Below are 24,424 nucleotides of genomic sequence, written 5' to 3'. Positions count from 1 at the left end.
AAGCCCGTCCTTTGTGTTGCATCACCTGATTTCATACTGGAGGACGTGTCCCCAGCGCCTCAGTGTTCAATGAGCTTTAAAACAGGGTGGCTTTGCTCGAGCACCGCCCCCTCCTCCAGGGACCATCCAAGGGCCCTGCTCCACCGTTTGAGCTTCGTTTCTGCAGAGTTTAGGAGTTTAGGAACCACCACCTCGGTGCTGCCACGTGTCCCTGCAGCCACACACGGCCATACGTACCCACAACCAGTTGTTTCAACAGCTGTTAAAAACAGGCCCATCATCAGCTCCAGGGTCTGGATGGGATCTGTGGGTATTGGAGTCCTGCAGGTGCACAGAAATCGCATTTTCAGCCTTTTTTTTTTTTTTTTTTTTTGAAAGATGAGCGTTAGGGACCTATTAGAAACATTTTTAACAGTAAAAAGAAACAAACAAACAAACAAATCCAACCAAAAAACCCCAAACACACGCATACACGTGTACATACGTGAGCCCCCCTGCGCGCTGGCCGTGGGCCCTGCCCAAAATCACCAGCCACCCTGCCAAAACTGGAAGCCCCCGGGTGGGCGGCGTTGGGGAAGCGGGGGCCGAGGCCGACCCTCCGGGGCGAGGCGGGGCGGGGCGCCCAGCCCGCCCCCCGCCTTCTCTCCTTCCATCCCTCCCTCCCGCCTCCGGGCGGCCGGGCGCGGCGCTGCGTCTCCTCGGGTCCGAGCCGAGCCGTCGTCGCGGCGGCCTTCACCTTCCCCTCCTTCCCGGCGGCGGGGCTGGGGGCGCGGCCGAGGCCGAGGCCGAGGCCTTGCCCGCGGCGGGAGGAAATGGAGGCGGCGGTAGGGCCAGGCGGCGGCAGCAGGGGCTGAGCGGGGGCGGGGAGGCGCTGGCACCGCCGCCCGCAGCCGGGCGGGGGGTTATGCAGCAGCGGCAGCAGCAGCAGCCGGGGCCGCCTGAGCGGGCCGGCCGCGCCGCCGTGTGAGGCGGGCCCCCGGCGGGAGTGGCGCCTCGCCGCTGGGGGCCGAGGCTGCGGGGAGCGGCGCTGGAGGGCCGGTAAGCCGGGGAAGGGGCGCTGCGAGGGAGGCCCGGTACCCCGGGGCGGGGCCGGGGAGGGCCGCGGCGGGCGGGGGCGGGGGGGAGGCCTGGCAGCCGGCAGCCGCCGGAGAGAAGAGGCTCCTCTGGCCGGTCGGGCGAGGCAGGCGGATGTTGTCTCTACCTGCCGGGGGCGAGGGGGAGCCCGCCCTGCTTCTCTCTCCGGAACGGGGAAAGTTTACCCCTGTTCATCCCCGGTCGGTGCAGCCGCAGCCCGGCTTTGCCTCGACTCATCCCGTACCGGTCAGACCGCGGCCGTGCCCCCTCCTCTGGCGGGGACCCCTCTGTTTTTACCCGCCTTGGGCAGTGAATGGAGCCCCCAGGAAGCCCCAGTGCTGGGGAAAGAGGAGCCGCTGCCGTTCCCAGCCGTTGACCGAGTCGGACCCGGTGTCTGGCCGGCGGGGCTGGGGGGGCAGGCAGGGTCCCGGGGCCGGCCGGGGGACCGTGGAGTGGGGCCGGGCAGAGCCTGCCCCCGGGCTGAGGTGGGTTTTACCTCCCAGGGGCTGCTGTGGCCGCCGTGGTTGGTTTCCTTGCTCTGACAGGTGAATTATGCCTGTGCTCCGGGAGGGCTCCGCGCTCCAGCGGTAGCTGGAAGGGCAGGGACATAGGCCTGTTCGTGCCAAAGAGGGAGGTGAAAGGTTTAGGAAAGAACCAGCTTTCAGAAATGCCCGTTATCGTGAAGGTACATTATAACATTTAGTAGCACCACACAACTTACCAAAGGAGCACATGGTAGATTTTTGTCCAAAATATATTTTTTTCTAAAAGTGTAATAAATTGTCCAGATCTCTTCAACTTTAAGATAACACAAAGGAAGCCTTGATGAAAATGGATTAGGTGTCCCAGCGAGCTGTTGTTTGGCCTTTGTTACCAGTTCCATTTCAAATTACATCATTAGTCATGTGCCGATGGGCAAGCAGTTGGTAGCTGGGGACTACTGGCGTGCCGCTGTCGCTCAGGAGGCGTGCAGGGACTGTCCTGCCAAGGAGCCCCTGTCCAAGCAGCATAAGCTGCAGAGCAGGGGCCGTGCACTGAGTTTTAATGTTGTTTAAATCTTCTGCGCTTTGTCCCATCATTCACATGAAGACAGCAGTCTTCCGCAAAGTACGAGAGGTTTTTTTTTCAGGTGATGTGTTACTCACAGGCCACGGGTCAAGCCTGCCAAGCTTTGCATCCTCATCTTTGGTTTCTGTTTTTGTATGAGTGTCTGTTTGCAGTCGCATTTTTTTCTCATGCAAAACTGGCATCTGGCTGATCTGAGGGTTATGTGACTGTTTGTCTTGGGGTAAGTAGCCCAGGGAGGGAAGGACAGAGGAACAGATGGATGGAGAGAGGGGTTTTGGAGGATCTCATGCTCCTAAAAGTTGTAGAATTACAGTAAGAAGGAGTAACCTGAAAAATCCTTGCGTATTTCATTGTGAGAAAATGGACTAAATCTTCAACAGTTTTCTTGTTTTTCCTACTTGTAAAGAAAAAATGTTTTAGGCAAGAAGAAGTAAAAGACACATGTGGAAGCTGGACTATTAAAGAGAAAAAAACAGAAGCTAGTACATGTATTCACTAGAAAAATAAGTAACAGGAGAGGCAACAGAAATGCAGTAAGATTGGAGATGTAACAGGAAGTGCGATTACCCTATGTGAAAACAATAAAAATATTAAAGAAGAAGCTAGAGAAAGGGAAACAATGTAAACACATTTTTTAAAAACATTACTGGTTGTTGCATTTAAGTGAGCATAATGGCTGAATTATTCCTGCCTACAATTTTGATCAGTCCTGCTTCTTGAGATAGGTAATGAGCTGCTGATAGAGATGTAGTTTTGTTTAGGATGCTAGAAGTAACAGTGCCAGCCATTGCAATTACGCTACGACAAATCCTTTGACAAGACTCATACATCGATGAGTATGGTTGCAGATTTGCTGTGCACATAAAAAAGGGAGTAGACAAAACTGCTTAATATTTTCCTCTCAGCTTGGATGTATTGAAGGGTTATGGTGGTTGTCATGGATGTGACTGCAATTCTGTCCCCTTTCTGGTCTGAGTCCAGTTCTTGAGGTAAGGAGCATACTGCTTGTAGGTGTCTTGGGCTGAAACGTTGTTCTCCTATCCCTAGAGTGCAGGATTTGGCAGCAGGCTCCTGTGTGCACTAACTCTTTTCAGGTCAGAGTGCTTGGAAACTGCTTTTCCCATGTCATTTAACACAACTTCTTAGGAATCCAATACATAAATTACATAAGGGGATATAGATCAATAACTCTTACCGAATATTGTCCATCCATCACCATTATAAAAGTGGTCAGACTAGCAGGGATGCTACAAGTGTTGGAGGCCATTTCTGCTGTTCTTTATGTAGAACAAGTATACCGGGTTAGACAGAAGGGTCTGGCCCAGACTGTTTGTTATATCCCTGAAAAGCCCATACCTGATGGTTAGAAAGAGGTTTCCTCCTGCAGCGTTGTTCTCTGCAAGTATCTGTCAGCCTGCTGCCAGGTTCAGTTGTGTTTTGAATATTGAAAGGTTCTCATGGTTTTAGCAGAGCTACCCAAAAAGGTAAAAATGTTGTTTCTGCATTTTGTGTCCTGACATCTATTTTGCATTTCTCTCATCTGTGAGACTTGGAAAATTTTCCAAATCACTGTGATGTCTGAAGGCAGAGGTGATAAATTTCAGTGCCCTAAATGGGAGATGGTGGATGTTGTGGCAGACTGAAAGATGAGGACCTTTGAGACCTGGTGATTTTCAGCATGAGTCTTAGGGCAAGTTTTGCACTAGTGCAATGGTAGGATGAGAATAACTTTTGAACTACTTAGCTGGAAAGAGGTCAGTGCTCTAGAATTCACGCCGTATTATTTGCCCTTGCCGGCAAACAGTTTTTGATGTTGAGGAATATATTGTGTCTTGGACATCGCATGGTCACTTGGCAGTGAGGGAGTTGCAGCAGAAAATGGGAGATGACAAACATCATCTTCGTGGAGGTCACAGCACCTGTAATTGTTGACAGTTGATACATCTTTTTACCTAAATGAAGTTTTTTTTAGGAGAAGTTCTTAAAAATGAGATCATAAAAGAAGGAAAAAAAGGACCTCTTGGAAGCCAAAATGGAAAATACTGCACTGAGAAAATGAAAATAGCCTGAACACTGCCACCCTAGCTAAAAACTATGATTTCTTTTTTTTTTTTTTTTTTTTTTTTTTTTTTTTTAATTGGAGGTACTCTGTTACTCTGTTCTCTTTCTCCTCTCATACATTTCACATACATCCGTAGGGTCCCAAATCTGTTTTGAACTGCTTGTCTGCCTGCACAGGCTTTCGATGTACCCTGAAGACATTTCACTTCTGTCAGCTACGGTGAGAACCCTTCCTGGAAACACTTGCATTGCTGGAAGGCAAAAACTAGTTGGAAAAGCGATGAGCACCTGTAGCAGTAGTACTGATGGTGCAGGTGGACATGCTGAAACAACATCAAAACCGGGCTCACTTGTTATTGAAGCTTTGCGGGAACAAAAAAGGTGGAATACTGGTATATGACTGAAAAACTTAATACAAAGTTTGCTTAGAAGTATTAACTAGCATGTTTTTAGCATCTTAGCTGGGACATCTCTCTTATTCCCTGGCAGATCACTCAGGTAGCTGTACAGAAAGTGCGATCACAAACCATGCGGATGAGACTCTCTTTGAAGTTGCATGTGGCTGCTTGAGGACCGAGTTTGATCCTGTTGCTAGTTACATGAGTGGCTTTGGTTTTTTGTTGTTCCCGAGGCTACAAGCACAAACCTCACAGGATTGTTTGAGAGGATCTCATTGTATGAGATTTTTGTTAGATCCTCTTTGGTTAAGTGTTCTGAAGTTGTGTTGTAGGTATCCTCAAAAAGGAAGCATTCGCTTACGTTTGAACTTTTCCAATGCCTGAGTTCAGGCCCTTAGGTGTCTTATCTCTCCAGCAACAGCTGAGACAATGGTGCTTTATTTTTGCAGGATAAATATTCAAGCCTGAGGGGTCTCAGGTACGTTTTTGTATGTAGGCAGTGATGTTTGCTGTTAGGTTTTTCTTGTCAGGGTTTTTTGGGGTTTTTTTGGTTTTTTTGTTTTTTTAAGTTATGGAAGCTTCAATTTTGCAGCAGAGCTTTTGCAGATAGTTGGAGTAAGCCCTGGTGCTTCCCTGGGTGCATCGCCCATCAGAAGTTGAAATTTCAGTGAAAGATGAAGCTTCAAAGTTTACATTTCTTTTAATGACTGGGGACTTAAATCTTTTTTTTTTGTAATTGGTTTCCTTATGTTGTGTCTTAACTTTTAACCATAAAAGATAATTTACTAGGATTACAGTTTCTAAATTCAAGCTAAGACATGCTCGGAGCACTCCAGCAAACTTAAAAACTGCAAGGTAGGCCAGACATCATGTGTTTGTAATACTGTGCAATATCATCATCCTCGGTCTGCTTGGATTCAGTCAGTACCTGTGGTTTCTTTGTGCATTAAATCTGCAGTCTCAATTTTATGGGTAACCCTTCCTGCACTCCTGGGGAAGTCCTGTCGTTAAGACTTCCCTGCAGGGATGCAGCTACAGATAGTAGACACTGCTGCAAGGAAACCATTTTTACAATTTATGTGAGTGGTGCTTAGCATGATGGAAATAAAAAAAAAAAAATAATAATAAAAAAAAAAATCTTCCAGAACCTATGGTTGATACTTTGCTGGCAATAAAAGTGACAAGCAAAAAGGAGACATTAATATATTTAAATATTTTGTCAGTTTAAGCTTAGTGTTCTGTCTTGGTAGCTTCCAACCTGTAGTTCCTGGGCAGGGGAGGAGTCCATGTTACATGTCATGAGCTGATTTAGGATAACTAAGAATACTGTTAGCGTTACAGCTTGGTTGACCTGCTGACTAGCTCCCACCCAGAAGGGAGTTTTCTTCATTCTTCCTTCCTTTCCTACAATGAGCCATCTCACAAAATTAAATTGAAAAATAAACTATACTTGAAAAAAAATCGGGGGTTTTGCTGGTCTGCCTGTCTGAGGAGTCAGACAGACAGAGCTATCGCCCGCGCAAGGAGGGGACTGGGAATGTTTACGTGGGGGTGAAGGAGGAGTGAAGACTCCCTTTGATAGCAGCTGGCAGTTACATTGCCTCAGCCTTAACATTGGTTAAAAAAAACAGCCTAAAGAACAAAAAGAAAGAAGTGAAATCTACTGCTATGTTTTATGATACACATACATATTAGAATTTTGTCATTTTGATTATGGAAAGTATTTTTCTAAACTGGAACAGAAATAATTAATGTGTCAATCTTTCCTCTTTCAAACAGGAAGCAACAGCTTTATATGGCTCATGTCTGACAACATGCACCACCAGTGGCTGCTGCTAGCTGCATGCTTTTGGGTGATATTCATGTTCATGGTTGCTAGCAAGTTTATCACATTGACTTTTAAAGACCCAGATGGTAAGTTCAACTTTAATGTTTGATATGAAACAGAAAATTGAATAGTGCTTCACACAAGTACTCCTTCTGTGCAAAGTAGTTCTTGGTATGTTACCACTTCTTCGGTGAGACTGAGAATAGGACAACTAATTTTCTAGAAGTGACAGTGCTGGTATTCAGTTTCTGCTTGTCTTGGTAGAAGTCTTCAAAACTAACATCATGTCTGGTTTTGGTGGTTAAGAACTGAGGAGCTCATATTTCCAGTAATGTCTTGTGAGGACCGCTTTTTCAAATGCATTCAGTTTCGGTATCTTGATCTACTAGTAGAAGGTACATGCAGAACAATGGAGCACAACTACTCGTTTAAAGGCAAAGGAGATTCGCAAGGAATTAAAGAGTTCATTTCACATGATACTAGTTTCTGCCCCCTTGTGACTGCTTGTCCTGTGGGTGCAGTATTATGTAAAACTTGTGGAAAGTTTTATTTCATTTGCGATGCACTTAGATTAGCCACCCCTGCCCTGCTTCTTGCATTCAGTTTTATCCTCTGCTGTTTGACTGACAAACAGCTTATAGGCTTTTGCTTAGCTTAAGTAGCCCAGATGGTATTAAGCTGGTGAGTAATTTAAGCCACTTGATGACACCACACAGCATGTTACAGTTTTCTGTCTGCTGAGGAGCTACCGCTACAAAGCCATCCTACAGAGAGTTTAGGGTGAAGGTGATAACATGACTTACAGTCTTAAGAGATCTGGATTTCTGCATTTTCCTACGATGCGCAAAAAAAGCGTAACTTTTGAAACGTGGACATCACTAGTGCCATTTCTTTCAATGACTTGATAGTGGGTAAATATATTAGGTGTGCCTTTTTAAATAGCATACCTCTGTGTGGAAACTTATTCAGCAAGTCTTACAGATGAGAACTGTAGGCTAATGTAGCTTTCCATGGTCCCAGCTGTTTTTGAGACCTAGTACATCTGCAAGTAAGCTGGTCTTACGTTAGGTAGTTAAATCTTCCAGTATTTGATTCTATGCCAACTCTTGTTTCCCAGCTCAGGTATTTTTTGAGTGGTTCTTTTCATCAGAATTTGTCAGGAGGATTACTTTTTATTATCTTGGCTTGCCAATTTTTCTCTCTCTCTTCCCCTCTCCCCCCCCCCACCTCCCCATGCTGGATCTTCCTTCCCCTTTGAATAGTTCGCTAAGCAGAAGATTGTATAATTTCTTAAGCTCCAGTCCTGCAAAGGCATGACTGTGGTTAAGTGTATGTATGTGTTGGAGATACCAGTGTTTGTACTGGGACTAATAAAGGGAAGTAATTTGAATATACCAACAGAACTTTGGAGAAAGTCCAAACAGGATGGTCAGTCCTGGAGGAACTCTTCTAGACTTAATAGAATATGGCTTGTCAGAAATTTTCCTTATTTGGATGCATCTACATAGCAGCTAGGACAAAACCAGCAGATGCTCAGTGAATCGATGTTCTTTTGTTTAAGCCTTTTACTGATGTCTTGGGTGCATGAGCAAGAGGAACTTCTTAATGAGAAGGAGCAAGTTTCTGTCCATCACCTCTAGTAGCATCTGCAGGCATGCTTTTACCCCTTTTTAATGAAAGATACTTTAACTGCTCTTTCACTGGGTCAGATTACTTTGATTTTACAAAAGGCTAGTGTGAAGTAAGTCTGTGCACAACAATATTTACTGTAGCTGATTGCTTGGATGCTTACATTGTTTTCAGTTTTAACTTGCTTTTCCATGTGTGCCCTTTGTTAAAATCCAGGGTAGGCAGAGTAGAGTACTCCCTTAAGAAAAGGACATAGGCAGTACACGCGTTTTCTTGACCATAAAATAGTAAGCCACAGTAAGGATGCAGATGAAGAAAGTTTTTTCACAGAAGAAACTATATGAAGGGAAAAGTAGTCCAATGTGGATGGAAATAAATTTTCAGAGAGAAATCATGTTCTTTTTGCCTTGTGGTTGGGGAAAGGTGCTTCAAATTATTTTTGATCTTTCCGCACCATGTAAAGTAAAGCTACAGCCTTGTGTCATCTGTCCATTTTTGTGTAACTTACCATTTGCAAAAGATGCAAAGGGTTCTTCCCTTGCATACTTTAATTTGGTCTCAATCTATTAGCTGCCCTAAAATCATTAAAAAAGAACAAGAGTATCAGCTGAGTTTGCTCTTTTGTTGTGACAATCTCTGAGGAAGGCCATCAGTCCAGTAACAAAGGAGGAAGGGATCTCCTATTATTGCTTAGAGGTGTTTACTTAGAGCACGAAAGAAATAAAGAAATAAAAGGTGGTCCTTAATGACACTTTTTCTTCTAGTAATGTCCGACAGTTTTTAACAGAAGAAAGCTATGTACTAATATGAGGGGAGGGAGAAACCTGGTAGATTAAGTTTTTTATTTGGACGTGCTTTGGGAAGTTAGTTGAATAATAAAAATCTCATACTGTCAAGTCCATATAGTTACATTCAATTGTCTACCAATCGTGATATTTGGCTTAATGATTTCTATGTCTCTTTGCACAGTTTGTTTAAAAAAGACCAAAATAAAACATCATGGGTGTGTTTCTTTGATAACACTCAACTGAGGTTGCATCCAAAATTCCCACAGAGTACATCCTTTAAAATATTCATAGTCTGTCTCATGTCTTGTCTAGTACCTTCCCATTTGAAAACAAATCCTAATGTTTTGTAAGCTTAATACAGAAAGTGATGTTCAGTTGTATTAGTCGTAAAGCAGAAATAGTTGCCTTCCCCCCACCTTCTATAATTCTCTTATCTCTCTTCCTTCTTTAGGCTACAGTGCCAAGCAAGAGCCATTGATACTGACAGCTGTGACAAAAGTGGAGGAGGTACATGTGCCAGAGGAAAAACATTGGCCTGAAGAATTCCAGGTGCATGCTGTTGAGATAAGGGTTACATGTATTAAAGAGTGGGAGAAAAGAAGAGATTAAGTAAGGGCTTCCTGTTGTTAAAAGGAATTGCTGGACGGGAATTATTTATTCAGACTCTTCTATTTAGACAGAGCCAACAGAATTCGTTTTAGCTTCACAAAGCTAGTTTGTTACAGTAACCTGCTGTCTTGTTTCATCCGAATGACTCAACTTAATGTGTTTCCATTTCTAGCAGAAAATCGTTGCAGTACTCCTTTATCAAGTCAGGACAGTCATTTTTGCTATCCTTTTGAATATAATGGCCCAATTTTGGATTATTTGTATTCTGCCTTGCCATAGTCACCAGGTTCATGGCTCTTGAGGGCAAGCCTGTGTTTTGTCTATTCTCTTAGTTCTCTGCCCAATCTCTCTGATTCTTTTTATCAGTCTCCATTTCTTTTTCATGTTTTGTGCTCTTTGTGCCTCACATCTCAGCATTTTTCCAAAGTAGAACATGAACACAATAGTATTCAATGCCCGTTGATCCTTTAGATGCATAGTTCTGTGCTTTCAGCAATAAAGCAGAACAAATGTGGTACTTGCTAACTTACAAGGAAAGTCTGAAAATCCCTTATGCAAATGTAAATTTGAGATGAGTTGCACAGTGGGCTAAGGCCATTTTTTTTCTATTGGTTACGTAAGTCATATTATGTTTAAAATATTTTTGTGAGGCAGCATCGAAGGTAGGTTTCTGTGTAAATGTGACTCTGATTTCGTATGTAAAAAAAATGAAATTTAAGTTACTGTCAAAATACTGGAGAGAAACACTTCATTCAGTGAAGACTGGCAGATATGTGTAGTGAGTTTTAATATCTTCCTTTACTTGTATGGAAGAGGATAATAAGGTTTCTGGATCTAAAACTACTCCCTCGTGACTTTTTGACAGCATGAAACACAGAACAATAATATTAATCCTGGTTGCATGCAAAAGGAATTGTTTTGACAGATAAGCAGTCTGTCAGGCTGTTCAGATTACATTCTGACCAGGAGATATTGGAGGAGAGTAACAAACAGAAAAAGCAGAATGAAATTATTTTTTTTTTTTTCTTATGGAGAATTGGGACAAAAAGTAAAAAGTAAAATCATTTCTTTTTCATGTGTAGCTTTGACACTGTACTTAAAATCATAGAATCACAGAATGGTTTGGGTTGGAAGGGACCATAAAGATCATCTAGTTCCAATCACCCTGCCATGGGCAGGGACATCTTTCACTACATCAGGTTGCTCAAAGCCCCATCCAACCTGGCCTTGAATGTTTCCAGGGATGGGGCATCCACAGCTTCTGGGCAACCCGTTTCAGTGTCTCACCGCTCTCATTGTAAAAAAAATTCTTCCTCGTATCTAATCTAAACCTACCCACTTTCAGTTTAAACCATTACACTTTGTTCTATCACTTCTGGCCCTGGTAAAAAGTCTCTGTCTTTCTTATAAGCCCCCTTTAAGTACCGGCAGGCTGCTTTAAGGTCTCCCCAGAGCCTTCTCTTCTCCAGGCTGAACAACCCCAACTCTCTCAGCCTGTCTTCATAGGAGAGGTGCTCCAGCCCTCTCTGATCATCTTTGTGGCCCTCCTCTGGACCTGCTCCAACATGTCCATGTCATTCTTCTACTAGGGACCCCAGAGGTGGACGCAGTACTCCAGGTGGGGTCTCCCGAGAGAGGAGTAGAGGGGGAGAATCACCTCCCTTAACTTGCAGGGAATGCTTTTTTTTTTTTTTTTTTATGCAATCCAGGATATGGTTGGACTGGGCTGTGAGCACACGTTGTTGGCACATACCCAGTTTTTCATTCGTCAGTATTCCCAGGTCCTTCTCTGCAGGGATGCTCTCAATCAGTACATCCCCTAGTCTGTATCGATATTGGGAATTGCCAACTGTGTAAATAAATTACCGGAAGGGGGAAGATTTGTCAGTAGAAATTTAAAATTTCCCATCACCTGTTAATCAGACAAGCTCCTTTTTCCTCTCTTCCTACTAATCGTGAGGAAGAGGTGGTCGTGCTTCCTGTCTTAGTCTCAGAAAAATGAGACGTATCAAACAGTTCATCCATTTTTGGGGAGAGGAATCCTGCCTGCTTCTCTCATTTGCCACAGTAAGTGCTGACGCTCATTGTATCAATTTTGTACACTTAATTTTGTTGCGGCTTGGTTAAATGGAAACACCGAATGCCTACGGGTGCTAGAAACCAAAACAGAACTCTTATCCCAAATTCTTCTTTCCATGCAGATGGATCAGCGTCCCTAAGCCCTATCTTCTCAGAGGTTAAAGCTTAATTTCTGTTGAAATTCCTGTCCTAACCTCTCAGAAGCTTTCTTACTTGCTGTTGAAGCTTTGTGGGAATTCCAATATTTGGTCAAGGCATGTTATATCCACACAGATAAGATCCTGCTGCTCTTCAGCAGACTTAAATTCTTTTATGGAAAGGCTCTTACTACTGTCTAGTACTATGTAATGACTTGGGTCAAACCAATGTGTACAGCAGCAGCACAGGAAGGAAACTACGTGCTGCTCCTGTAGTTAATACATAGCAATGTTTTAATCGTGAATCCTGGGAGTCATTTGGAGGCACAGTTTTGGGATTTTTATACTTTAGAATTTAATCTGAAAACTAAATTCTTGCACTTTTTTCTTTTCTTTTCTTTCCCCTCTCCATTTTGTAAAGCCAACTGGAAAAGCTTTTTCTGGAAATCTGATCCGCCAACCCCTGGTTCATATGGAAAGACTTGAGCTTCTCAGGAATGCCTGCAGAGACACTGCATTGAGAAATCTCTCTCACACTGCAGTTTCCAAATTCGTCTTGGACCGAATATTTGTGTGTGACAAGCACAAGATCCTGTTTTGTCAGACGCCAAAAGTGGGCAACACTCAGTGGAAAAAAGTCTTGATCGTTTTAAATGGTATCTACTCTGCTGTGCGTGTGCGGGTTTCTTTGTGGAGGAGAAAGAGCAGAATTGGTCCAACTGGAACAACACAAAAATGGATGCTTTCTGCTTTTCTGTACACTGATACTTAATTTCAGCCTCTCGTTCTTCACAGTTACTTCTAGTCCTTTCAAAACATCTCTTTTAAAGAAAATAAACCTGTTCTTTCTGTGAAAATAAATATTGTTATTGCTTGGCTCAAAAGGGATTTGAGTCATGAAATATGCATGTGGTAGGTAGATTTGTTATCTTTGAAGAGTTGTCACAAATTTCTAGAATTTGAAACAAGTAAATTACAAGGTATCATAATTCCCTAAGAAACAATAATATAAAATTTCTGACATGAAGCCACTGACTTTTAACTAGGATTTTTTAGCCATGAAGAGAGCTAGTTAAAACTTGGCAGCTGCTGTTGGTCTGTACTGCTGAAATCGTGTTTGTGCGCTATCAGTGAGCCATCAGAGGAGTTATCAAGATTCTGAGGTGCTTAAGGGGACAGTTTGGTCAACAAAGATATGTTATAAAAGGCTGTAAAAGAAGGAGTAAAGGCACTAGTGTGTTTGAATAACGATCTACAAGGTGAGCACTGCCTGTCTATATGTAGTCTACTATCCTCTTCTTGTAGTCTCATATGCCCATAAAAAAGAACTCTTTTCCTCTTGGTTTTCTACTGAACCACTGCCTGCACACAAAAACTTAACTTGGTCGTATTTGACATAACACACCTTTGTTTGACATGAGACCCTCTTGCCTGTCTGTGCATCAGGGCTGTGAATTTGCTATATATAGTCAGGTCAGTGAGGTCGTTCTGTGGTTTTGCAGGTGGCATAGCTCACCAAGATGTGGGCAAAACTTAAATATTGTGAACCCAGCTTTCTTTTACAAGCACCCTGCGAATAGCCATCTCTACACTTGTGTGTTTATGTCTTCTGTACCTTGTGTGAGCTAGTTTGCACACCCAGAAGGAAACATCACAAATTGGCAAAGGAACTGTGTCCCTCAGCAAAACTTTTCTAGCAAGGAGTGTGTCTTTAAAAACTTTATCAAAGTTGAGATTAACATTATATGGATGGGAGCTGAAAATCAAGCAAAGATACACACGCACGTAGGTTTGGGCATGTGTCTTAAATACTTCTGAAAGCTATGCTCTAAAAAAGTACTAAATATGAAACTATATGAGTGCATTAGAAGTACCTGCTCTTACCAGAATGTAGCAGGGATAACATGCAAAGAATAGCTCAGGACAGGCAGGGATGTACTGGCTGCATTGAGTGGAGGGTAACTCATGTCTTACCAGCGGGGTACCTTTCACCTTGAGCTTCTTACGTCTGGCATGTTGGATAACGATAGAAAATTGTTTCCATATAAACACTGGTCTCTTCTGCCTTGAGCTGCCAGTGTACTAGTATCTGCTGGTGAAGACTACTGCTGCAGTTGACCTAACTTTCTCCTCTTTGTGTAGTTTCAGCAGGCAGGACTGATACTTGAGAGGGAATGCTTTACATCCAAATACCTAAGCAGTATTTGGAAGTTCAGGATGGAGAAATGCAGCTGTGGCACTGTGGGGAAGCTAACTGCTGCTGCTTGTACTGAATCTCTGCTTTGGATGAACACAAGGCTTCAGTTTCTGAGGCTGGCTGATCTGACATCTGTTGTCCACATGTAATTCACCTAGAGTACAAAAAAATATAATCAGAAAACTGAAATTAATAAAATACAACCACCAACAACCTCCCCCCCCAAAAAAAATTAGAAAACTGAGGAGCTGAGTTGAGTGGTGTGGATTATTCACTGCAGTTCTGGAACAGAGAAGACTGTAGAGGCTTTCACCTAAAAACTTATTTTGTAGCACCCTGTTCTTGTTGCAGGTTGGTACTCTGAAATGATGCTGTTGTGTGAAGGCTTACTCCTAAAGCCCGAAGGGCCCACAGGAGATATTTCTCAAGGTCATAAAAACTTCCAGGATCAGGATCTTAAAAATAAATGCATCAGAATTCAGTGACATTATTTTACTTGTCATCTTATGTGCTTGCAGAAATTTATATTAGAAGTCTTTCTATTGTTCATTTTAGTGCTTTTTAATCTGTGTGGTATTGTACGATTGGAATTTTTGTTTCACCACAGCATAGTCATTAAAAGAACTTAACGGATCCTGACAGCGAAGAGTTTTTATGTTGAAGCAATTCCAAAAGCAGCCCACAGCATTTATTTTTTGGTGGTGGTAGAAACTCAGCCAAAAAGCTGATTTCTGTCTTTGGAGTTAATCCCCAAAGTCTTCCTCCATTTGTATGTGTGGGCAGAGGGAAAGAGAATGGGGACAATGAGGTGGGGAGTTATAGACTTAGACGTAATTGCTGGTGAAATTTGCATAATGTGCTTTTCTGAGAGTTTTGAGGCCATTTGGTTTTGGACCTTGATGTCACGTACCCTAAAGAATTTTAGCAGTTTTTCAGCTTCGCAGTCAGAATCGCTCAATCATTTTAACAGTTTTAAACATAGTAACCATAAATGCTAAAAATACAGAAAAGAGAAAGATAACTAAAAGCTGTCAGACAAATGCACGCATGCTTGCTTGTGCTCATTTTTTTCGCCTTGAAAGATTCACTCGCTCTCTCTTTTTGATTTGTCTAGGAGCATTTTCTTCTATAGACGAGATCCCAGAAAATATTGTACATGATCATGAGAAGAACGGCCTTCCACGCTTGTCCTCCTTCAGTGACTCTGAAATTAAAAAACGGTAAGAGGTGGCTTCCCAGGGGTGTGGGAGGAGTTTGGAGTCAGTGGTGGTGTAAGCGGTCAAGAGTACGGTTGGAAGTCGACATCTGGAATTGAGGATAGTGAGTTTTCTGCTCCACCAGTTGTATTACAGCAGTATTCTGTTATACTCACAGATGTTCTGTCAGTATCTTGCTACTGGCTTTGAAAGAGAACACCAGTATTGTAGGTGAGCCAGGTGACTCCCTGTGGATATAGGCTTTCTGTAGTTCAATGCATACCTAGTTGTTAAGTAGTTCACCTGCAGGGGGGAAAGTTTAGTTGGAAGGTCCGCCCTGATGCCTTGTACGGTAAATCTTACTGCCTACATGTAAGATTGTCATTGCAGGCAGATGTACTTACTGGGGTTTAACTGGATAGGTTTAAAACATTAGTGCTTCTCATCCTGAGAGTATTGTCCATTCAGCAGACCACTTTATCTTCCTGTTTGAGTGCTTATGGTTCTTCTCAGAGCAGAAAAAATGCTTCTCTGCAGTAGAGCCTTCTGAATTACTTTGGTTAGATTTTTTGACTGTGTTTGTTCTCATCTCTGCTAGAGCCTATGCCATATATAATCCCTGTAAGGGCTGGTAGCATGGAGGGAACAGGACATAAGATGACAGTGGACACTTGTAAGGTTGTGCTTGCATGGGTTTTGTGCGTATTAAGATATTCTGAAGCATCAGCCCCTTGTACATGTGGTGTCACCTATCAGTAGAGCTCAGTCCAAGGTTTGTTGCATTCGGTGGTACAAATACATTTATCACAGCTCTGCCGGTGGGAACAGGTTCACTTGATTGTGTTGATAGTGTGCAAGAGAAAATACTGTCAGTATGTTCTTGAGAACGTGTATCTGTTCTCCTTCCCTGTGAAAAGCCCTGCATAGAAAGCAACTGATCACCTGGGGAATGAGCCATAGCTGGGGTATTTGAAGTTGAATGCCATTATGATTTGGGTTGTTGCAGTCAGCCCAGCACAGAAGTTGTGCTGGAGATGGATAACATGGGTTTGGTTGGGAATTCTGAAATAAATTATCAGAGAGTTTAGGTGTAGAGAGAGGGATGGTGTGGATCTGTTGATCTAGTTTGCTGACCTCTAGCCCTGCCTGTTTAGAAGTCAGGAGAACCTGAAGACTGATCCAAGTGCCTGTTGAGGCTGGAAAGAGTCCATACACCTATTTCAGTGAGGATCGGGCTCTCAATCTCCGTTCTCAGCTATGTACTGAAATAAACTTAGTTTTCAATTTACTCCTCCTACAGATAATCTCTGATTACAGAATATTACAGTTCAGTGGTATCACAACAAAACGTGAAAATCTGTTGAAGACTGTGGTCTCATGAAAATAACGCTCTCAGCCATTATTGAAAGCGTGACAAAATATCAAATAAAATACCAGATTATTTTTTTTACTTAAGTAGTGATTTGTCTAACTACCTGCCAGAGAAAAATGCAGCCCTCTGTATGCATTTAGCTGCACCAAGCCACTTTTTCCATGTCTTTGTGTATTTTGCTTCTTGAGCTTGATCACATGGCATTAAAAATATCTTTGACTAGGAGCTTTCAGCATCTTTTCAGCATCTGTCTTCTCCTGTTTATATGGATTGAGATAAACTAAGCTACTCCAGTTTGAATAAAGTGTGAAAACTAGGATGAACTATTTCCACTTTGTGCTGCATACAAAAGCTTTTAGGAAGAAGACCGAAATCATATTTCTAGTCCTATTGATTGTAATATTGATAGACTGTGCAAATGGTTTAAGTTTCATATTGCTGTATCTGTGGTCAGAGTTTATGTGCATTTTGTAAGTCTTTGCTAAACACACTTGAAACACTTTGCTGAACATGAACACTTTGCTGAACTTTCTTATTTTTTTCCTTCCTCTGTTTAGACTGAGTTTATACTTCAAGTTTTTTATTGTTAGAGATCCATTTGAAAGACTTATTTCTGCATTTAAAGACAAGTTTGTGCACAATCCTCGGTTTGAACCTTGGTACCGGCATGAAATTGCTCCTGGCATCATTCGTAAATACAGAAAGAATCGCACAGAGACCAAAGGGCTACAGTTCGAGGATTTTGTGCGCTATCTAGGTGACCCTAATCACCGATGGCTGGATGTTCAGTTTGGTGACCACATCATTCATTGGGTAACATATGTGGAACTTTGCGCCCCCTGTGAAATCACGTATAGTGTGATCGGACACCACGAAACCCTGGAGGATGATGCTCCGTACATCTTGAAAGCAGCCGGCATAGACCATCTGGTATCATACCCCACGATTCCACCAGGCATAACAGTGTACAACAAAACAAAAGTAGAGCGGTATTTTTCGGGAATTAGCAAGAGAGACATAAGACGCCTCTATGCGCGGTTTGAAGGTGATTTTAAACTCTTTGGTTATCGGGAGCCAGATTTCTTGCTTAACTGACACCTAGGATAAGCTCTGAAGAAGTGTCTCATGGATTAATCTAAACCTGCGTGAATACCAGCTGCAACACTGACAGAGCTGAGAATGATCATTTGTTTTCTAGCTTTTTGATGTTGCTCCATTTTTCAGTGAAATATTTGTCATATGAACAGGTAGGGGCTTATAGTTGTTGTTTACTGACCATGTTTTCAATATGTGACATTGCAATCTGTTATGAATGAAGTCTCTGTTATCTGAAATACAGAATTCCACTTCTCCCCTCATCCCTCCAGGAAAAAAGAGGGAGAATGAATGGGCTATGACCTTCTTCTCCCGAACAGAATGCCATTTTTAAAATGCTGTGAAGTATTTATAAAGATGACAGTTTCACTGTAGGTTAACTGACATGTGGATGAACTTGATGATTCACGCTCATGAGAAAGGCACGTAGTCTCCCATGAGCTTTGAAAATGAGAGGCCGGTACAGGACTAAAAATTGATTAAATGCTTGACAAGTAAAACCATCTAAGTTCTGTCATGTGGCTGCTATAATAACAGTACTGCTGATCTAATCCCATTTTTTGTTTGTCACAAAATGAACCTAATTAGATGGAAGCTTTTGAGGTGTTAAAAAAGGGACTGGTTCCAGAGCCCAGTTGTCTTTATATTTTTGTCAAGTGTTTACTGTACTTACTACTGGTCTGTCGAGCCTCGTAATTCTACTTTTGATTTTCAAAATATTATTTAATTCCTGGCTATGGAAGTTATCTGAGAACACCAGATGCAAATGGAGCATAGAAGAATATGAAACTGCTAGGGAAATTTTAAGGAAAATTAATTTAAAATAAAGTATTAATTGTATTTGCAGGAGCACATACAGAAGTCGCAAGATGTTCTCTAAATATCACACAATTTAACTTGTGTTGTATTCTAACAGTTAAGGTTAATAAAGAAGCCACGAAAGCGGGCTGTCATATAAAAGAGCTGCTAGAGGTACTTGGATTAACGCTCTACCTTCTTCTTATATCCGGCCTTGCTCAACATTTAGTACCTCAGAGAACAGAAAATTTACCCCCCTCTGAAAATTCATCTCCCTAGTACTAAAGGAGACAGGATGAATCCTGTTTTTTTTTTCCAGTGATTCACTGACATGGCATCCCTTCTCAAAAATGCCCAACGCTTGTCTTGCCAATGGGGTGAATTGGCAACTTGCCAGGAATATGAATGTCACTTAAATTTGTGTACCTGTTTCATGCATTAAAAAAAGAAAACAGGAACTGACTGGATGCAGCCATCATATTTGCCTGTGCTCGCATTGTGTCTCATAAAGACCAGTCTCTTGTTTGAGTTCACCAGCAATAAAAATCAGCGTGATGCCACCTCATCCCGCAGGTCATGGGAGAGACCACGTATCTGAAATACAGGAATTGCTCTGTCACAGTGAGTGTGTGAACTGCATTTTTAAAATCTTAGTCCCAAAAGATTAATTTTCAGATTTTCATAGTGTTGCTATCTAGAAATGCTAATGATGGCTGGTACTATGGAATCTGCTCTTAAATCCAGCCGCAGTATGTTTTTGATAGCTTCCTGTATCAACACAAGGAAGCATCTTGCACTCGTGGAAAAGGAAAGCTGTGCCAAGCTAAAATGTGCTGCTACCCACAAAAAGGAAGCCCTGTTGTGGCTGGAAGTGATTTCAGAGAGATCTCAACCCACTAATTGAAATAAGGGAGAATCATTAACTGGGCATCATTAGCAAGAGAATAGTCCAAGGTGGCAAAGCCGTAAGGTGGGATTTTAAATTTTTTTTTAAAGCAACAATTACAGTGCCCTAACTTGTTAGTTCTTAACCAATGATAAAAAGATGTTAACAGCTCCAGGTTTTTCTGTGGTTTTCTCAATATGGGAACTTAGCAAAATGTACTGTTAAATGCATTTTGGAGCTAATGAGCTGATTGATTACCTCTCTGCCAATTTAAAATGTAACAGTGTGAATAATGTATAGTGAATTCAGGCCTTAAAATTTAATTCTAATAAAGATAAAGTAGAATTGTTTTCCTCTGAAAGCATAAGCTACTGATCACACAGAACACCAATGTATCCGTTTCTGTTTTTCTTGGTAAATTACTTACTGTAGCGACTGCTTGAAAGTTGCCAGGTGGAAAGTGCTACTTAAATATTAAGTAATAATATTTCTTTTTAATAGCTTTCTCTGCATTGAATTCTCTTGGATGTCTGACAGCAAATGCGAACAGAGCTGTGGACTGACATGGGCAGAGGTGTGTACTGCTCTCCCAGCTCTCTGCTCCAGCACTTTTCAGGCTGGGACTGGAACACTCATTACCACTTGTTCAACAAAAATGCTAAGTTTCTCCTTTCAATTATATCCTCCTGAGATGTATTTTCTTTCTAGAAGTGGTGTTTTTTTTCTTCACATGGCTGAGGGTAATGATGGTGCGATTTTGGCATGACTTCTGCTTCAATACCGTGAAAGCCCTTGGCAACATACGGGAAGATTCTCCTTATGTTGGTCCGGCACAGGTAGGGTGGCCAGAGCATACTGTGTTGGTGAGGAGGATATTGCCGTGCAAGTTGTGGTGAATTAAATGCTTGTGTTTTGTTTTAGCTTTATACTCTGACAAGGCTTTTACAAATTTAGTCCCAGTGGCATGCATGAACGTCATTTGGCTGTTAGGATGTCATTTGCATACTGCTTTCAAACTGCAGGTGATACTTATCTCATATTTTGGGAACTGCTGGCCCAGATCATTACTTGTCTTCTCTTATTGTTGTTATTTTCGGAAGACAAAATCACGTCCTTTGTGCATAGTTTTTTTCTTTTTGCTGTGTCTCCTCAGCAGCTTTTGAATCCTTTGGCCCATTTTAAACACATTTTACAGAGGAAGTTTGAGCTCTTAGGGATAGTGAGTTGTAGTAATCTTCTTGAAAATAGGAGAGGAAACATTCTTTGTACATCAGAGAGTCTGTGCTGTATGTTAGCTTTAGGGAAGGTGCAGACAGGAAACTGAGTTCTACTGCTTCTGCTCGTGGTGGAGCTCCTTGTTTCTCATGGACTCCCTTCCCTTGTGCTCCGAGTCTGGCCTCTGATCTCAGCTAACAAAGACAAAAATCATGAATTAAAATTTATTCCATTGGTCTGTTATCTTCGTGTTCCTTATAAAATTAAGCACACTTCTAGAGATCGGCTGTCTGGGGTTTTTTGAAGTCTTGGGCGTTTTTTTTGTCTGTCTTGTGGTGAAAATGGATCCAGAGTTCACTGGCTTGTGACCCAACTTTAAGGGCAATATCTGTCCCCTTTCCTTTTAACTTAGCACACAGTGCAGTATCACCATTGTGCTTTCTGATCACGAGCTGTGAATTATGTTTTCCTGTAGTTAAAAATGTATGTGCATGTTTTTATTTTGGGAACTGTTCCTTCAAAGAAGTAGCAATTCAAAAGTGTCCTGAAAATACATATTTTTCACAGGTAAGCATGTTGTTTTCCTATTCATGCTTAGATGCTGCCCTGGTTGTACTGAGGGTAAGAGCCCCCTGCTGCTACCGCTTCTCTCTGTCCTCAGATCAAGGAAGCCATCAGACAGCTCTGGCTTTTGTGTAACATTACTTTTTCCTTGAGGGGTTAATAACTTTGTTGGCTGTGAAAGCCACCTTTGATCTTATCTGTGCTCCAGAAAGTTTGCTAAGAAAAGAGTGATTATATAGGGATTGCTTAAGCTTATTTTCTCAGATGAAAAAGGATGTCTCCTCAGTGTATCTGCCTGCATCTGATATCCCTTAATTGACAGGGGAAGGGTGAATGATCTTTCTGCTTAGTGGCCTTATCGTGACTTACACTAAGCCCCCATCCTATTATTGCAGCAATGTGAAGGGACCTGGAAGGAGGTGTAAATTCAACGTGTGCTTATTTTAAATGTGAAGGGTATAAAGGAAACTTGACATGGGAGTTGGGCCCTGAAGATTTATCGTGGCTAATTGCTTGTTCCATGTCATTTCCAGAGGCTGGTGCAGTTTCTTTGTGGCCTGTGCTTGAGAAGATTTATGCAAGGTAGAAAGAGGCTTGTGGGTGGTGGAAAATTCCCTTTCAGCCTAAGTTAGCTGTGCGTGTTCCTGGGCAGCTGCCGGAGGGAAGGTTTTAGAAGGAAATGATCCTATTAGCAGCAAAGCCTGCAGTGCTCGGGCTGGCGAGCAGAATGCCTCCCTCCTGGAGGAGGAGCGAGCTCAGCTCGCATGGATGTGTGCAGCCAACTGTGGTGCTGCCTTGGATAAACCTCTGGTTTTGTGCTTTTAATGCAGTTGTGTGCAGCAGAGCTGTCGCGTTGCTTTCCTGCATGTGGCAGTAGCCCAAGGTGCCTCATCTTGTCGCCACCAGAGCAGCTTTGAAAGGCCCGCAGCCTGTTTTGCTATGCAGTAGGAGATGTTTCCCTTACGAAGCGAGCTGCATTAGGTATGCAGCTGGTGGCAGCAGGCTGGTGCAGGCGTGGAAATGGTGCTGTTTGGGGCTGGCTACTGTAAAATCATCATTTTCGCTTTTAATCAAGGCAGGAATGAAAGGGAAAAAAGATGTGCGTTTGCTTTGAGTCATAAAAAGGAGCCACACTCATAGAAATTCCAGACTGGTAAACCCAGGCAAGGCAATGTCTGGGAGAGCAAACGCTGAAAAAAGCTATGGGCAGTTGCTTTAAAGCCCCATGAAGCGCCCCCCTTCCATGTTGAAGGAAAGTTGCTGAAGCTTCATGGGAGGTGTCAGAGGAGCAGGTGTGCTCCCCCGTATGGTGTAAATGCGTGCCAGAGGAGCAGCTGCCGATGGGACAGCATGCACATGGCAGGCTGAAAGCGTAAAGCGTCTGCTGCAGGAGTCTGTTGGAAATCACAGAAAGGAAAAAAAAACCAAACAAGTGGAAAGGAAGTAATGACAAAATAATCCTGAAGGTTCCACACCTGGAAATGCAGTACTCACCCTAACTGCCAGAAATACGTTGACCGCCCTGGATGCGTACAAGTCATTTCTGAGAAGTTTGTGGGGCAAAAGCAAATCTACAAACAGGGGGATAAACGTCGACTACAGGGCATCTGTACACACACTGGAAAGCGACGTAATACTGAGAACCGAGCCAAGGCTCTCAATTGTGCCTAAGTAAATGGATCTCATCTGTGAAAAATGTATAGTTGTGCTAGAAGCATACAAGGAGAAGAAAAAGCTCTTGTGGAATAACTAACTCTTTTAACAACTGCATGTTATGCCCTGACTGTGATTTAAGAAGTAGGAACATTTAGTCTTGTAGATCTTTTTTTTTTCTTCCTGTCTGCAGCCTTTCTGTTTCATTCAGTTTTCTTTCACATGTTCTGAGATGTCTTTGGATGATACACCACAGTATGACCTGTCGTTCTTCTCTTGTCAGAAAGGCGGAAGAGGCTGTAAGAAATACAAAATGGTCTTCATAATTTGGAGGTACACAATGAGAAAATTCAGGGAGTTGTTACCAATCACTAATGACTTGTGGTGACTGTGAAACATCAAGATTGCACGAGCTACTTCTTAGATGTTTCATGTGTTGGTCAGGAATTCACTTACGGAAAAATTGTCACTGTTCTATTCTGTATTTGGCATCTTTGTTCTTATGTTTTGAATGGCTTCCGGTAAGGTTTTACAGCAAGTAAAATTTGAAATCTGCAAAGTTCACTTTGGATCCACCTATTTTACTTTCATTCTACTTTAAGTGTTTTGTAGAGTAAGAGTCTGCTCTTTGCACTCAGTTTTCTTGGTTCCTGACTGTTGTTTGCAATGCTGTGCCGTTTGTGCTTGTGGAAAGGCAATGAGCAAGAAGACTCAGCAAATGCTCTGGAGAGAACAGGACTGCAACATGGACCTTTATTCATATGCCTCTGTCTACTTCACAAGCTTCTTTCATCTGCCAGCATACGTTTTCTTTTCATTGTCTTTTCAGTCTAGCTCTTTGCTGTAAAACCCCTCAGGGTATGTATTTATGATTAAAATTATGGATTTAGAAACATGGGAGGGGAAAGGGATTAGGAACAGAGTTGCAGCAAGAAAGAAAGAAGCAGCATGAGGAAGGGGCTTCCACATCCCCTTTCACAGTTCCACACAATTTGCTCCATTTTGTATACTCTTGCTGGGCTGCTTTTAGGACCTAGGTTCTCAACCTTTTGGCTAAGATCAAGTGTAGTGTAGGTGGGTTTCCTGTTGGTGTCTCAGTTGCATGCATGCACTCGCTGTTCTGTGGTGTAATCGGGACAGGTTCTTGGAGGCTAGACCTTTGTCCCATCAAGCATTACAGAACTGCATAACAAAGATAGAGCAAAGGTGTTATTGCTTTGCTTTCTAAGCAGTGGCAGTGTGTTGCTTTACTCCTCTTGACTACTAGACAGTATAAACACAATTTCATTTTTCTGGAAGCCGACCCGTGGTAACAACAGTGTTTTAATCTCAGCACACCATTTAAATACATCTCCGTGTGAAAGCAAGGTACTGCAGTAAATTGTAATTGCTTTTTGTGGGTTTAGGGTTGACTTAATAGGTTATTGGAAATGCCATTCTGATGGAAAACAACGGCACATTGCTCTTATCTCCATGTAAATGTCTGTCATATGATTGCTTGCCAGTCATAGAAAAATCACATCATTAGATAGTGATACTTTTTTATTGTAATCCTCTGACTGATGGATTTGGGGCTTAAAATACAGCATGGTAGATTTGCTTTGTGCACTCCTCTCCCGTTCGGAAGTAGTATTGGCAGAGATTTCATACCTCTGTTATTTTGGGGGCTCTCTTCTGCAGCTTCTAGTTGGAACTGTTTCAGGTTTAAACACTTTGTATTGGAAAGTATGTAATTGGACTGTAGGTAGACCAGAAAGACAATGTGAAGGCTTTCATG

General features: G+C 42.4%; 1 protein-coding gene across 1 annotated transcript; it reads left to right on the top strand.

The window, feature by feature from the left end:
• Positions 1 to 902: 902 nt before the first annotated feature.
• On the top strand, positions 903 to 19,911 carry CHST10 (carbohydrate sulfotransferase 10). The gene is made up of 6 exons (XM_074609186.1): positions 903 to 1,038; positions 6,381 to 6,515; positions 9,298 to 9,395; positions 12,093 to 12,327; positions 14,983 to 15,088; positions 16,994 to 19,911. Exons 2-6 carry the CDS (start codon positions 6,404 to 6,406, stop codon positions 17,529 to 17,531), a joined length of 1,089 nt encoding a protein of 362 aa, XP_074465287.1. The 5' UTR covers positions 903 to 1,038; positions 6,381 to 6,403; the 3' UTR covers positions 17,532 to 19,911.
• The last annotated feature ends 4,513 nt before the right edge of the window (positions 19,912 to 24,424 follow it).

The sequence above is a fragment of the Larus michahellis genome, chromosome 1, assembly GCF_964199755.1.
Source record: "Larus michahellis chromosome 1, bLarMic1.1, whole genome shotgun sequence".
NCBI classification, from domain to species: Eukaryota; Metazoa; Chordata; class Aves; order Charadriiformes; family Laridae; genus Larus; species Larus michahellis.
Note: the sequence above shows the minus strand (reverse complement) of the source record. Positions and strands in the feature narration are given on the sequence as shown.

What these genes read in the sequence shown, in the direction of transcription:
- CHST10 (XM_074609186.1), top strand. Translation starts at nt 6,404, where the DNA reads ATGTCTGACAACATGCACCACCAGTGGCTGCTGCTAGCTGCATGCTTT. An exon ending in GACTTTTAAAGACCCAGATG is followed by an intron (nt 6,516 to 9,297) that starts GTAAGTTCAACT and finishes TTCCTTCTTTAG; the next exon opens with GCTACAGTGCCAAGCAAGAG. An exon ending in ATTGGCCTGAAGAATTCCAG is followed by an intron (nt 9,396 to 12,092) that starts GTGCATGCTGTT and finishes CATTTTGTAAAG; the next exon opens with CCAACTGGAAAAGCTTTTTC.